The following is a 13,928-nucleotide window of genomic DNA, read 5'->3' on the forward strand; positions in this document are numbered from 1 at the left end:
TTACAGAATCCACATATTCCTGCCAGTTTTAATATCTATTTTGTAATCAACAAGTGTGTAACCCCGGTCAAAGTTTGACACTTCTCTGGCCATTATCTCCGTAACCGTTCAACTTTGGACATAGGTGTTTTGGGTTATATCGGCATACTTTAACATAAGGAACACCCTCCCGAAGTTTGGCACATTCCTCCTGGGACACCCTGTATATATATATATATATAGTTGCTTTTAAATAGGATCACCATGTAGTAGTAGGAGGAGGAGGAACCAAAAGGAATAAGCCTCATAGCACAAATAAATACATTTTTTGCAGTATAAACACACATGTTGACATGGTGAGAATTTTTTGACAACAGCCCTGAATTTATGTAAACACTAACCAGGGCAGCAGAACCACTTGCTGATAACTGACTGACTGACTGACTGATTCTTTGATTGGTAAGTTCAGTCAACTCAGCTGCTCTCATTATGACTGTCAACACAACATTCAATCAATTCTATACTAAACTTAGAAAAATTAGTCAAGAAATACACATATAAAGTAACAATTTTGAAACATTCATTCCTTTTTGTTTATTTATCTGGAAAATTGTAAGACTTGTGGAAAAAGTCTTGGGCACAAAATTGTGTCTTTGACTTTTCTCCACAACTTTTCTTCAATAAACTTTTTTTGCTCAAATAAATATTTAGACAGTGACGCATAAGTTAATTTAGAGATACACAGAGCAATGCATATAAAGTATCCACTATTGCTCACTGACTTGAATCAAAACTGAAGCGTGTAGAAAATTTCTGGGCATTTTCCACAATATAAACTTTCATGAAAATCTCTTCAAATGTTTTTTAATTACTGACTAATTCCAGACAGATCAACAGACATGGTGAAGATAGTATGAGTAATTACCAACTTCTTTTTATCACAAACTACACCGAAATCTGATCTAACCTAGAATTTGACAGCATACTTACATATTAATGGCTGACTTAAGTAACTTTAAGACTCTATTGCCATATCCATAATGTGTATATATTTACTGTCTTTTAGTGCACACAATTTCACTTGTCACTTCACACTACATGTATCAGCATCATTCTGCCATCCTCAGGTGTATCTGTCATGTTAAACCATTGCACTGGATGCCATCAAGTGTCCATTTATAAAATGATATAAAATTTGTGTTTGTCGTTGTTCAATAATAAAATTTATATATTAAAATTTGTTAAGATCTATCATCTTACATGACGTATATCAAACTCATGTGTAATGCCATTCATCCGCTATGGGAGTTGTTCTTCTTATGTTTTAATTGTGTATATACTGTGTCTTATGATGTGTCTTTCTTATGTGGCTGTGTGTGTTGTATTGCTGGACTCTACTGACATGTTGTTGAACACACTGGCGCTGCGCCCCCAACCCCAAGCATAAACCCCACTTTTCCATATACTAATTTCTAAAAACAAAACTGAAATGGCTAAGCTTTCCAAAATAGACCCCAAGGCCTAACATTTTGAAAACTAGTCTTATTTTGGTTTTAGATGCAAACTTGGGTCACCTGTTACTACTCGTATGTAAGCACTTCTATGGCTGACAGCACTAACATCATGGACAACATGGCAGTAAGTTTTAAAGTTACGTGGATCGCCTATTAATATGTAAGTACGTTTCGTAGTTGCATTTTCTCCTCTCCAGGTATAGTACTGCCGTGACTTAATTACCATAGCATGATACGTGAAAATGGTTTGCACAGTGCAACAGTGAGTTTGCTCTCAGAGTTTCTTGAGAAGACGAGTATAAGAATGAAGACATCAATGTGAAGACTCAGTAAAACATTCCGAGTGTGGGTCCTTCACTATGACCTGCACAGCATCAAAGGACCTGTCAATANATACGAGGCTTTATAAGTTACAAATTATGTTTCTTGAGAAGACGAGTATGAGAATGAAGACATCAATGTGAAGACTCAGTAAAACATTCCGAGTCTGGGTCCTTCACTATGACCTGCACAGCATCAAAGGACCTGTCAATATAACTATCAACCTCACTGGTCCAAAGAGTCTTTTCCAATCACAAGAAAATGATATCCCTACCAAAACTAATAATGGCAACTCTGGGTCCCACAGCCTTAAATAGCATTTTTGGTTGTAAATAAAGGAGTCTTGTACCATACACTGTGATCAAATGGGTTGACAGATCTGTACATACCAATACCACAGCGTGATATGCATTCCTGAGTTCCTTCAGTGACAAGTCCCGACCCAGAGTCACATTCCCTACAAATCTCAGCTGAGGGCTCTTGGCTGTCTTCGTGAATGTGTTTATCACGTTCTTCACTTCAGGATGATCTGGTGCTACACCAAAGCGTACAAGGCCAAATGGAACTGGTAGCTGCTCATAAATGTCAACTTCCACACGTGGAACAGTCTGCAAGATATAAAATGTTAAGCACCAGCTCTGACATTCCTGCATTGCAGGATTTAATGGTCTTAAAACTATAAAAATGTAAAAGTACAGATTCCACAATATATTTGAATGGTGGCTAGTTGTATCAACAGAAGCATGGATAAAAATGCTATTAATGTCCTTGCCATGCAACTGAAACATTCTTCTGCATGCTTTGTAACGGAATGAGATACAGTGAACACTTTCATAATTCTGGGTGACCCACATAACTTAAAAGTTACTGTTGTGTGTTGTCTTAAAAAACATCTAAAATCTTCTATGGTTGGGCTTTGGGTTTTCTTTTTACAAATAAACTTCTACACTTTGCAGCACTAACATGTCAGACAACATGGCAATAACTTCTGAAATTACTTATGTTACCAATTAACACAAGTACCAACATAACAGATACAGGTGACCAACATGTGTTCATCCTTGAAGTACAACTAGTTCAGTGAGACCTCAACTCTGAGGTGTACTAGAGGGGTACAATGCTTCTTGCTGGCAGTAATGACAGCTACTGCACAACCGAACACCATTGCTCACATCCTGCTAAACAGCCTACAGAGAGTTTATTCAATGTAAACAAAACAACCCTGATGGATTATACTGCCTAAATTCACTGGTGATGTTTCCTTCAAACAGCGTCAAAATTACAAAACAAATTCTGTTGAGGATGTCAGTTCAATTTGTCCCATGAGACAGTTCATATTTTCTGACACCCCCCCCCCAAAAATAAAAGTACCTAGTGCCTCAGACCTTAATCAGGTGCTGTGCAGTGTAGAAGCTGGCAGGTCCACTTCCAACAATGCATATTTTCGGTATTGAGGTGACTGTGGATGTCAGCCTCCTCCGTGGCAGGAAACAGTGATGGCTATAGTAGTGTCCCAGCCTCAGAAGCTTCATGCCGTTCAACCCGTTAGGCACACAGAGTGAACAACTTGTGCTGCTATGCAAGAACACCTTGCCAAGAGAAAGGTACAATATTCCATTCAATTGGTATAAAATCAGTGATGTTAGGTATGTCTGAAATCTAAACTGTGTGCGTGGAATGGATTGGGAAGGTTGGAAACATGGCTTCTGTTTGTCTATCCTTCAAACATATCTGAATGAATCAGCAATGCTGACAACAGTTTGACTGTGAAGAAGGGATAAACATGAGTGGAAAGATGTATTCCAGTGACGTACACACATTTTGTAAGGAACTTCAATGTGTTAACATCCCTTATTTGGCTAACATGACAGCTTGAAATGTCATGCACACCCTACTTCCATCTAGCTCACATCTTTCCTAATTGTGCCTGCACTCACAACGAGCTTACATAAGCCACAAGGAACTGGCTATCAATACCTGTGATGAGGTCACTAGCAGTGGTAGAGGATGCATTCTCTTGCCAGTATATGGGGAAGAAATGAACCATGAAAGTAACCCCTTCTATTCAATTTTCTGAAGTGTTAGCCTGGCTAACATCATTAACATGAAACCTCTGCCACTGGTCTAGATACTTCTTGCATTGTTGAGTAACTCATAAAGCAAACAAACAACATAAATCATCACTTAGATCTAATAAGAAAGAAGTTAATCCCCTGAGACTTAAGATTCTCACAGGAGTATTAAGATTACTGTCTTCTGAGATCTGACATCACCTAGTTTGGAAGGTGGAGATAAAAGCAGCAAGTTCCTCCGAGAATGTAGGTAATTACCTAATTGCATCGTGCCACACTTAAGAAAACCACAACCATAAATAATTCCTTACCTACAAGAGTATTAATAATTAATTTTAAGACCAAATCAACTGCACTTGTTTTTCACAAGTGCAAACCAACTGAAACTAAGTTAACCTAAATTCTGTTAGTGACATTTCTTCCGTGATTACTACATACAGGTCATAACTGAAAGGTGCAGAAGAACTTCAGGCATAAGTTCTACATACCATAACAAAGGAAATATCCTTCTCAACATGAGTCTGGAAACATTTAAAAATGTTATATTTTAGCGTCCTGTTACACTGATTCATGTCCATGGTTTACGCTAACTGTCTTACAGTGTATACACTTTTTCGCCTTATTCTTCACTTCCACACTACATGTTTCAGCACTAATGTGCCATCCTCAGGTGTTTTTATCCACGTTAAACTATTGTACTGCATGCCATGATGTCTTCATTCTAAAATGACTAAAATCTGTATTCGTCATATATGTAGATGAATTCTAAAAAAAACTTTTATAAAAGATAAAAGAGGATTGGCGTAATGCACGTGTTTGAGTGCGATGTAGGATGAATCCTGAAAAGTTTTTTTTTTTTTTTTTAGAATTCATCGACATATATGACGAATACAGATTTTAGTCATTTTAGAATGAAGACATCATGGCATGCAGTACAATAGTTTAACGTGCATAAAGACACCTGAGGATGGCACATTAGTGCTGAAACATGTAGTGTGGAAGTGAAGAATAAGGTGAAAAAGTGTATACACTGTAAGACGGTTAGCATAAACCGTGGACATGGAAACATTTAATTTGTGTGTTATAGCTGAGAATGCTGTTTAGACAGCAAAAGCAGTTTAGCGTTAATGTGAGGGCATGAATCGCTGGTGATTCTTTAGTTGTTTTGTCACATAGGCTTACAGGGAACCACTACTGATATTTCCTCTTACACGATCTGCCAAACCTACTGGAAATTGGACCACTGGCAGTCAGAGCATGAATATGGTACTTGTGTGAAGGTGCTCCAGCACACTTTGGCTATGCTGTGCAAGACATTTTCAGTAACACCCATCTCAACTAATGAATAAGTAGAAAAGGACCAATTGCATGGCCCACACACTTGCAAGATTTTAATCCTCCAGATTTTTACCTGTGGGGACACCTAAAATCCCTTGTCTATGCAGCTCCTGTTGACAGTGAAGAAGCACTTCACCATCTCACTGTGGATGCCTGTCAGATTATCCGCAATTACTCCGGGATCTCCGACTGGACACGGTGGTCCATAATGAGATATGTTGAGGTGAGCACTTTTTATAAATGTACTCTTTCAGTTATAACTCACAAATTAAATATTTCTGGACACATATATAGAAACGGACATTTTTCCTTGTTTTGGTATGTGGAACTCATGCCCAAAGTTTGCCCACGCCTTTCAGTAACACCCTGCATACTGCCATGACTCAGTAAGTGCAATAACCACTGTCTCATTTACCACACAAAGGTCAGGCTTACATATCCTATCTCTCACATCTCTATAACTTAATCTCTATGTGAATTCTGAGCTTCTGCAGCTTGTATCCTTATTGCAAAGATACAACTGAAATGCATGTGTAGTAAATAATGGCTTGAGATACTTTTCAGCTGGAAATTACAGTGCCTTCTTTACTTTATAAATCATATTGCAGTCTAGCAGGGAGTGACAAACATTCTGGAGCACCAGAGTCCAGCATGCATTACTGGTCTGTAACAAGAATGGACACTTATCAAGTCATTCTGCTTTGAACATCCCCAGAATGACGTTTCTGTATTAAAATTAGTTATCTCCAGATGCCTACAATTTTCCAAACTCCCTAGCGGTAAACACTGGAGATTCAAAACTAAATCTAGGAAATTTATATATCAATATAACAATGTCAGTAAACAGTTCACTAAACTATAATGGTTATTTGAAGGTATCAGCACAGCGAAGAATTAATTCAAAATCTGTACCAAATTAACCTGCTTCTTGACAGTTGCATTTCCTCACACCAGATGTAATGCAGTACTCTACATACGATGTTAAAAGTAAAAAGATTACAAAGCTTGCATCGTACGATGTTAGTAATATGCGATTTGCCAACTATTAACATGGCATGTCATAAAAATTATGTTATTTTCGGGCAATTAAATACAAAATACCTTGGAAATATGCTGGTAACAAAGATTACACTTCTTCCTTACAACGATGACATGTTAACACTTTTCAACATAACCTGTTAGTTGTGATGATTATGCACTTTCAACTCCGACTTCCTCCCATATCTTATCTGTCGCCAGCTGCCTGTATTGTAAGTAGTTAAGTATAACACTTCGGCGACAGACATTTGTGGATTTCAGACGAATATGGCAATACTTTCCTTCAACGAAGTCAAATTAAACAACACAAATACGTAAATCCTTTTACTTATTTTTACCGCGTTAACTACGGCAAGAAAGTTCCCTAAATTCTTACGAGAACCCTTACCACACCAGAGCCAAAATCCCTACAATCGTCACCAGGGGTCACCAGCAACCGATAATTTGCGGAGTTCGCTTGAATATATAGTGGATGAGAAAAATAAGAGAAATACTAAGAAACTGAGGAATAGAATTTGTATTCGCTGCATTGAAAGAACTTCAGATGGCAACATGGCACATTCTGCCGTTTATTTACATGCTGTAATAGTGATTGTGTTGAGTGAGAGTCCATGTGAAACGATCGGAAAATGGGAAACTTGTCCGATTTTGAAAGAGAACAGATAGTTTGTGCGCGTTTAGCGGTAGCATCTGTAACAAAAACTACAACATTATTAGGTGTATCGAGAGCAACAGTTCCTAAGGTTATCTCGGCATACACGGATAATGGGACGACATCAGCGGAGAGGAACAGTGGGCGAAAATCAACATTAACAGAAAAAGATCGTTGTACACTAAAATGGATTGTTTCGAAGAATCACAGAGCTACTGCAGCACAGGTGAGAGCAGAACTGAATATTCATCTTGAAGACTTGTTTCCACAAAAACTGTCGGAATTGAGCTTTACAAATCCAACAATTGGGCTGCAATTGCTAAACCTCTGATTACTGAAAGCAATGCTCAGATGCGTAAACGATGGTGTCACGACAATAAAATCTGGACACAGGACAACTGGAAACGCGTGTGATCTGGTCAGATGAGTCGTCCTTCAAGCTCTCCAGAAAGAGTTTATGTTTGGAGGATACCCCAGGAATCCTACAATTAGGAATGCCTGGTTCCAACACTGAAACACGGGAGGTTCTATGATGGTTTGGGCAGCAATATCATAGTATTCTGTTGCTCCCATTACTACCCCTCATGGCAGAATTACTGCAAGGGACAGGTTGGGTAATCAGGTGCATCCCAGGATCCAGACGTTATTTCCGAACAACGATGCAGTTTTCCAAGATGGCAATGCCCCCGTTCACACATCTGGAACTGTTCAACCATGGTTTGAAGAGCATGAAGGTGAACTTCAGCATCTTCCCTGGCCATCACAATCACCAGATTTGAGTATAATTGGACCACTCTTGGTCAGTTTTGGAGCCTAGAGTGACGAACAGATTCCAACCTCCAAAAGCTCTAAAGCAATTTGAAGATGTTCTTCAAGGGAAGTAGTATAAAATTCTGCAAGACTGTTCAAAACTTGTATGAGTCAATTCCAATTAGGATTACAGCTGTATTGACGGCAAAAGGTGGTCCAGCGCCATATTAATAAAGAAATGTGTACAGCAGCTGTAGTGTTTACATTATTTTGTCCAACTCCTGTAGCAATACTTTTCTTCAATGCCAGAGAGAAACTGTAGTCCTTGGAAACCACACAACTATCGTTGTTATTGCTTGGACGCTTCTTTGCTTTCGTTGTACATATAAATCGCTTTGTAAAATAAAGCCACAAATGATGTTTCCCAACAGTAATGTCGGAACATATCCGATGGACACATGTTACGTACTGTACAGAAAACTTTTACTGTCATAATTACAGGCCGACTACTGCCTTCATCATTGCAAGATTATATACACTATTAGCATCGGATGCATCCTATTGTGTTCCACGAGAAGAGGGCACAGGCGTGGTGGTTTTAATGAAGAACAATCATACTCAGTTTCACCACTGCTGTCCTCATACGGTGTATCAACATGGGATGGGTAGAATACCCAGCAGAATGGCCATAAATTTCCCATCTGAGAATGTCCTTCTTGCCATATCACAAAAAAAATAATAAATAACTAAATAAAAGAGTATGAATTTAAAGAACATTATTGAATGAAGTAAATAACTGAATAAAATTCTGGAAGCTTTACGGGACTTCTAAACCCGAATTCACTTATGGTTAAAAAAAAACTCAATCCTGTACACTTTCGTATAATATAATTCTATAAATTCAATGTATATTTATTAAAAAGAAACAAGAAGTTTTGGAAAGAATTGTCTAATTTCCTTTGATCGACTCGGACCGCAAGAAAACGACGCCTCCAACAATTCTTAGTTGCAGTGGGAACTCCTTTACAGGTTAATGCCCAGCAACGATAGACAGATACACGGACATACCAGCAGACAGACGAGTCTAACATTTCTCTTACTGTTACGCGTATTTGTTGCCGCGGGAAAGTGTTTACTAAGCCGTCGCTACCAATGAAAAGAGGGGTACAATTTACCGATCCTTTGTCTAGTAACGACAGATTGATGTGAGGGATTTATGAAGCAAACTGCTGAAATTGGCTCAATTGTTATGATACTCGTATACATAACAAGTTTCATAAAGACTGGTTCGGGCATTCGAAAGTTGATGGGGGATACACAACAGCATAGAGATCGCATTAGCCTAATTTCGTTTTTTCAATAGGAATACTAGACTAATATTCAGATACCATACACATGTGAGGAGCGGTGATAGCCCAGTAGGTATGGCGGCTTGTTACGAGTTGGACGGCCGGGATTCAATTCCCCGGAGGGACGACTGATTTTTCTCTATTCCTCAAAATCCAGACCGTATATGAGGCTCACCCAACCTCCTATCCAATGGGTACTAGGGGTTCTTTACCCTAGGGGTAAAGCGGCAGGGGCGTGAAGCTGACTACCTGCACAGGTCAAGAAAGGAAGAGCTATACCTTCACTCCCCCATAAATCTTCATTGCATAGTGCTTCAGTAGGAACAACGTTACATTTTACCTTAAAACAAACACCTGAGCGTCATTCTTCCTCCGCAATGTGGTCAAAATCATGCACAGCATGCACTGCTCCACGACCGTCCACGATATTCGCGCATATTCCTCACAAACATAGCCAGAAGCTTCTGCCGCCTGGTGTACGGAATGGACACTACAACGAGCAAACGCGCAGCAGCCTGCCCCCCCCCAGCCTTTGTCCAAGACTTGGGAAAAGTCCCGACGGGTGGTAAATGGATACAGAACGCAACATTTGCCCATTCATCTGATTGTGTGTCCGTCCTGTTTGTCTATCGTTTCACCCAGACTGCGCGTTGTAGAAACAAATGACAAAGCAATGTGATGTATCTTTCGGAGAGGCAATCTCGAAATCTTGGTACATCCTGCATTTCCCTTTGCACTTCATAACTGCAACAGAGAAGTTGCATATCATACCTCTTTGACCTCAATCTTCCTCATTCACGGGCAAGGAACTCCTGGAACTCAATCCTTCGTGTCATGTCGCTTGCAAGAATGTCTAATTTTTTTTTTTTATTTCGGTGACCATTATCATCGTCCGATTTCCACTTCTTTGGATTTCGCCAAAAGTATTTTATTTTTTATTAAAGAACGAGATCATCAGCCTTACATCCAACGCTCAACCTGGAGGACCGGGTTCCTGTATCTACGTACGTGTATGTCCCTCAGTGACAGGGTGGCCCGGTTATAAACCCAGTCAGGGCGTGCCATAGCCCAGGCGGTTAGTCACTGGCTACTCAGGGCGGCGGCCCGGGTTCGAGCCCGAGCCAGGACATATGGGATTTGTGGTGGACAAAGTGACACTGGGGCAGGTTTTCTCCGAGTACTTTAGTTTCCCCTGCCAATCTTCATTCCACAAATTTCTCCAAAATCATCATCATCTATCATCTTGGGCTGGTACAATTGGCCAGAATTGGCCGCAGTACCAAGTGGACTCAGTCTCACCCAATTCAGAAAAATAAAAAATAATAATATGTACCTCCACGCGCCGGGCCCCTTTCCGTCGCCGTCTACACTCATAGAACTAGGGTGGGGGTATTCTAACCCACCTCCACGCAGTATTAACACCTGTAATAACTAGATTCTGTCGGTGCATCTGGCCAGCATAATGCTAACTGTACTACTTCCTGTGGATTTTATAAGTCAAGTCAATATATTGAGAATTTCATCACTCTATAGTTCAGATTTGGAGCATTTCAGTATTTCTCCGCACACTACTTCGTAAGGCGCCAGCCAGTTTGGGAACCATGGAACGGCGACGGTAACGGTTAACAAAATAAGTTGTACAACGCTTCTTTTACGATACTTTTAAACATTTTATTAAATATTTTTCATGAACCTGAGCAGCCATTCAAATAAATATTTGCGTATAAAAGCCCGTATCTGCTCCTCTCCGATGCAGAAAAACCGGAACTCGGAAAAGATGCGGTCTCCAAATTTAACGTGAGCTAAGTACGAACAGAGGCGAGAAGCTAATTCCAGCTGCTAATTCCAGTGACAGCATTGTTCTTGTGTGTGACTTCCGTCATTCCTTATACAAGAACAAGATATCCATCCGCACCCCACCGGCTGTAAGTCTAGGCAGAGATCCTAGTTGAGATGTTCTCTATTTTAGGTAAGTCCAAATAAATGTAAAGATAAATACAAATTCCAGTGCTAAGACACTCATGGTGTGGACGAGACTGCAATACCGACCGTACAGAAACCAGCCTGCATCTTAGGCAGGGAAGGCGTGAAGCAAATTTGAACAGTGATGCCCATAAACAGAGGGCCTCTGGTCACCAAGGCCATAGCTGTAAATAAAAACGCAAAGTTGTCCCTGTATTTACCTAAATAAGCATCTCTCCTTGGAGAAGCGTGGGGAGTGGAGGTGTAGTTCCACCATTCTTGACATCGGCACTAAATGGGAGTGATTAGCTACACGCCCTGGCCTCTTTACCCCCTGGAAAAGAAGCTCCGGTACCCATTGTGTGGGCCTCAGAGCCAATATGGACGCTGTGGAGAAAGAAGTACATCTCTTGCGTCTGTCGGGATGTATCTGTCTATGGCTCTACAGCCCTCTATTGGGCCTTAGACGTTTTCCAGTTTCTTAATCCTATATAGTCGATAGGACTCTTTGTACGGGGGATCAGCCCGTCACAAGTGCGCTATCTACGTACAGAGGAACACAAACACAGAATAAACGCACACAGATATCCGTGCCTCGAGTGTTGCTCGAACCCAAGACGCCAGTGTTCGAGAGGGCGAAGGCGGTTTATGCCTTAGACTGAGCGGCCACTGTGATCTGCTAAAGTGTACTTAAATATTCCAAAGATGAAGACTGGAGAGACTCTTCGTTGGATTTGCAGCTAGTGCACACACAAGAAACAGTTTGGCATCATAAAAAGGATGGAATATACTGGATCGCGGCAGTTGGCCCAGCCTGTTTTGTTGCAGAGAAAGGTCCTGGTATATTTACAGCAGTCCTACTGAGATCGCCAAAGCTCTTATGCCACTGCTGCACGCCATCGCTAATGAGAAATCCTCTCGCAGATGTGATGGAGCATGCATCCGTCTTCATATGTCTTCCGAGCTTTTCATATGTTACCAATGCATCCAGCATTTCAGCATCGAAACAGAAACGCGTCAGTTGGACCTCGCTCGAAGTTGATTGTGGCGCCATGCTGTGGAATCCCGTCAGTGACCCGGAATATTTGAGTCTCTAATTCTCTCTGTGTTCCTGGCTACAGATCCAGAGGTCCCGGGTTCGATTCCCGGCGCCACCAGATTTTCTGAGAAGTGGTGAGTCTGGAAATTGGTCCACTCAGCCTCGTGATGATAATTGAGGAGTTGTTTCAAGAAAATAGCGGCTCCGGTCTAGAACACCAAGATTAACGGCCGTGGGGATCCGTTGCGCTGACCACGTGACACCCTCTATCCTCAAAAGTTGGCACTAACTTAGCCGGCAAGCGGCGGTCGCTCGGTCGGTATAGTTCGCTTGCGGACTATAGTCCACGGAGTTTAGTTTTTTAGTTGTCCATTCAGAGGATCGTTTCGTTAGGGTGCGGGGCTTGGCACCCAAGAAGTCGCTAACGCCGTAACGCTTCTGACATGCGTTCGGGAGATGCGCGGTTCGAAATTCGACCGGGACAACCGAATATCCTGACTGAGGATTCTTGTGGTTTTGTGTAGTCTGTTAAGAAGTATTAGTCGGGACAGTACACGAAATAGGCCACCACCGCTTCCCTCAACATTTTGTCCAGTTCATGATACATAGTGACCACTAGGCTTTAAAGTGTTAAGTAGCTAACGCCAAATAACTTACGACAAGAACCATCTTTCGCCCATTCTCACAACTTCCACGTCATAGAGTCAGCTTCATTTCATCTTACGCCTCCTCTTCTTTCCAACTAGACAAGAGCTTCCCCTACCACTATGCAGAAAGTCACACAATTGCATTTTCACGAGGTGCGGTCCGACGCTTTCAAATGTTTACCATTTTCGTCGTGGGGAAGCTCACACATGTGCCACTGTTGCACGCAACGCGCGTGGTGTTAAGATTTATAGCGGCGAGCCGCAGAGCGACAGGCGCTTCTATTTCGTCTGAATTGCATTAACACATACCGCCTTATGACGTCATTTGGGAGGGGTGCACCATACTGTTACACTACTGGAGTATGCGTGGTTTTCTTCGATTCATGTACCATAACTTTGTATCATCGTAACTCTCGCTTATAACCCTTGGAACGTCATTACGTCAGCACTAACGTTAAACCACGTGTTGCGAGCAGATCGCGTACATCCTGACTCAGTTCCCCAGTGAGTGTTTGGACAGCAGGTGAAAACAGGGCGCAGCAGCCACTGGCACACCGAAACAGGGCGCAAATGCTTCTGGCACTTTGAAACAGGGCGCAAATGCTTCTGGCACATCGAAGCAGGGCGCAAATGCTTCTGGCACTTTGAAACAGGGCGTAAATACTTCTGGCATATCGAAACAGGGCGCAAATGCTTCTGGCACTTTGAAACACGGCGCATATGCTTCTGGCACAATGAAACAGGGACGCAGCACCCCTGGCACATTGAAACACGGGGCAATAGCTTCTGACACGTTGAAACAGGGCGTAACGGCTCCTGGTACTTTGAAACAGGGCGCAACAACTTCTGGCACTTTGAAATAGGGAGCAAAATGCTTCTGGCATGATGAAACAGGGCGTAACGGCTCCTGGTACTTTGAAACAAGGCGCAACAACTCCTGGCACTTTGAAATAGGGAGCAAAATGCTTCTGGCATGATGAAACAGGGCGTAACGGCTCCTGGTACTTTGAAACAGGACGCAACAACTCCTGGTACCTTGAAACAGGGCGAAACAGCTTCTGGCACATTGGAACAGGGAGCAAACGCTTCTGGCACTTTGAAACACGGCGCAAATTCTTCTGGCACGATGAAACAAGGCGCAAATGCTTCTGGCATGATGAAACAAGACTCAAGGGCTCCTGGCACTGGAGGAAGAAGAATGTTACATTAGAGCAGCAAACTAGGTTCATACACAATTTATAACATGTCACCATGCAACTTTCATATG

The 13,928-nt window shown here is 41.6% G+C and overlaps 1 protein-coding gene across 9 annotated transcripts in view; it reads right to left on the bottom strand.

Moving 5' to 3' along the window:
• Positions 1 to 9,410, bottom strand: part of LOC111871196 (NADPH:adrenodoxin oxidoreductase, mitochondrial) — a 28,446-nt gene extending 19,036 nt beyond the window's left edge. For 6 of the 9 annotated variants that reach the window (XR_004513745.1, XR_002843990.2, XM_033754156.1 and 3 more), the window contains exons 1-3: positions 6,326 to 7,822; positions 3,200 to 3,403; positions 2,204 to 2,422 (exon numbers count right to left, since the gene is read on the bottom strand). Coding sequence is in view for 7 of the 9 variants with exons in the window: in XM_033754156.1 (XP_033610047.1) it covers positions 2,204 to 2,422; positions 3,200 to 3,346 (366 nt within the window). In the remaining 2 variants the exon portion in view is untranslated. Of the gene's footprint in view, positions 1 to 2,203; positions 2,423 to 3,199; positions 3,405 to 6,325; positions 7,824 to 9,353 lie in introns of those variants that run through there. The other 3 variants (XM_033754155.1, XM_023864110.2, XM_033754153.1) reach the window with 3 other exon arrangements.
• Between the last annotated feature and the right edge of the window lie 4,518 nt (positions 9,411 to 13,928).

The sequence above is a fragment of the Cryptotermes secundus genome, unplaced genomic scaffold (genome assembly GCF_002891405.2).
Source record: "Cryptotermes secundus unplaced genomic scaffold, Csec_1.0 scaffold573, whole genome shotgun sequence".
Classification (NCBI taxonomy): domain Eukaryota; kingdom Metazoa; phylum Arthropoda; class Insecta; order Blattodea; family Kalotermitidae; genus Cryptotermes; species Cryptotermes secundus.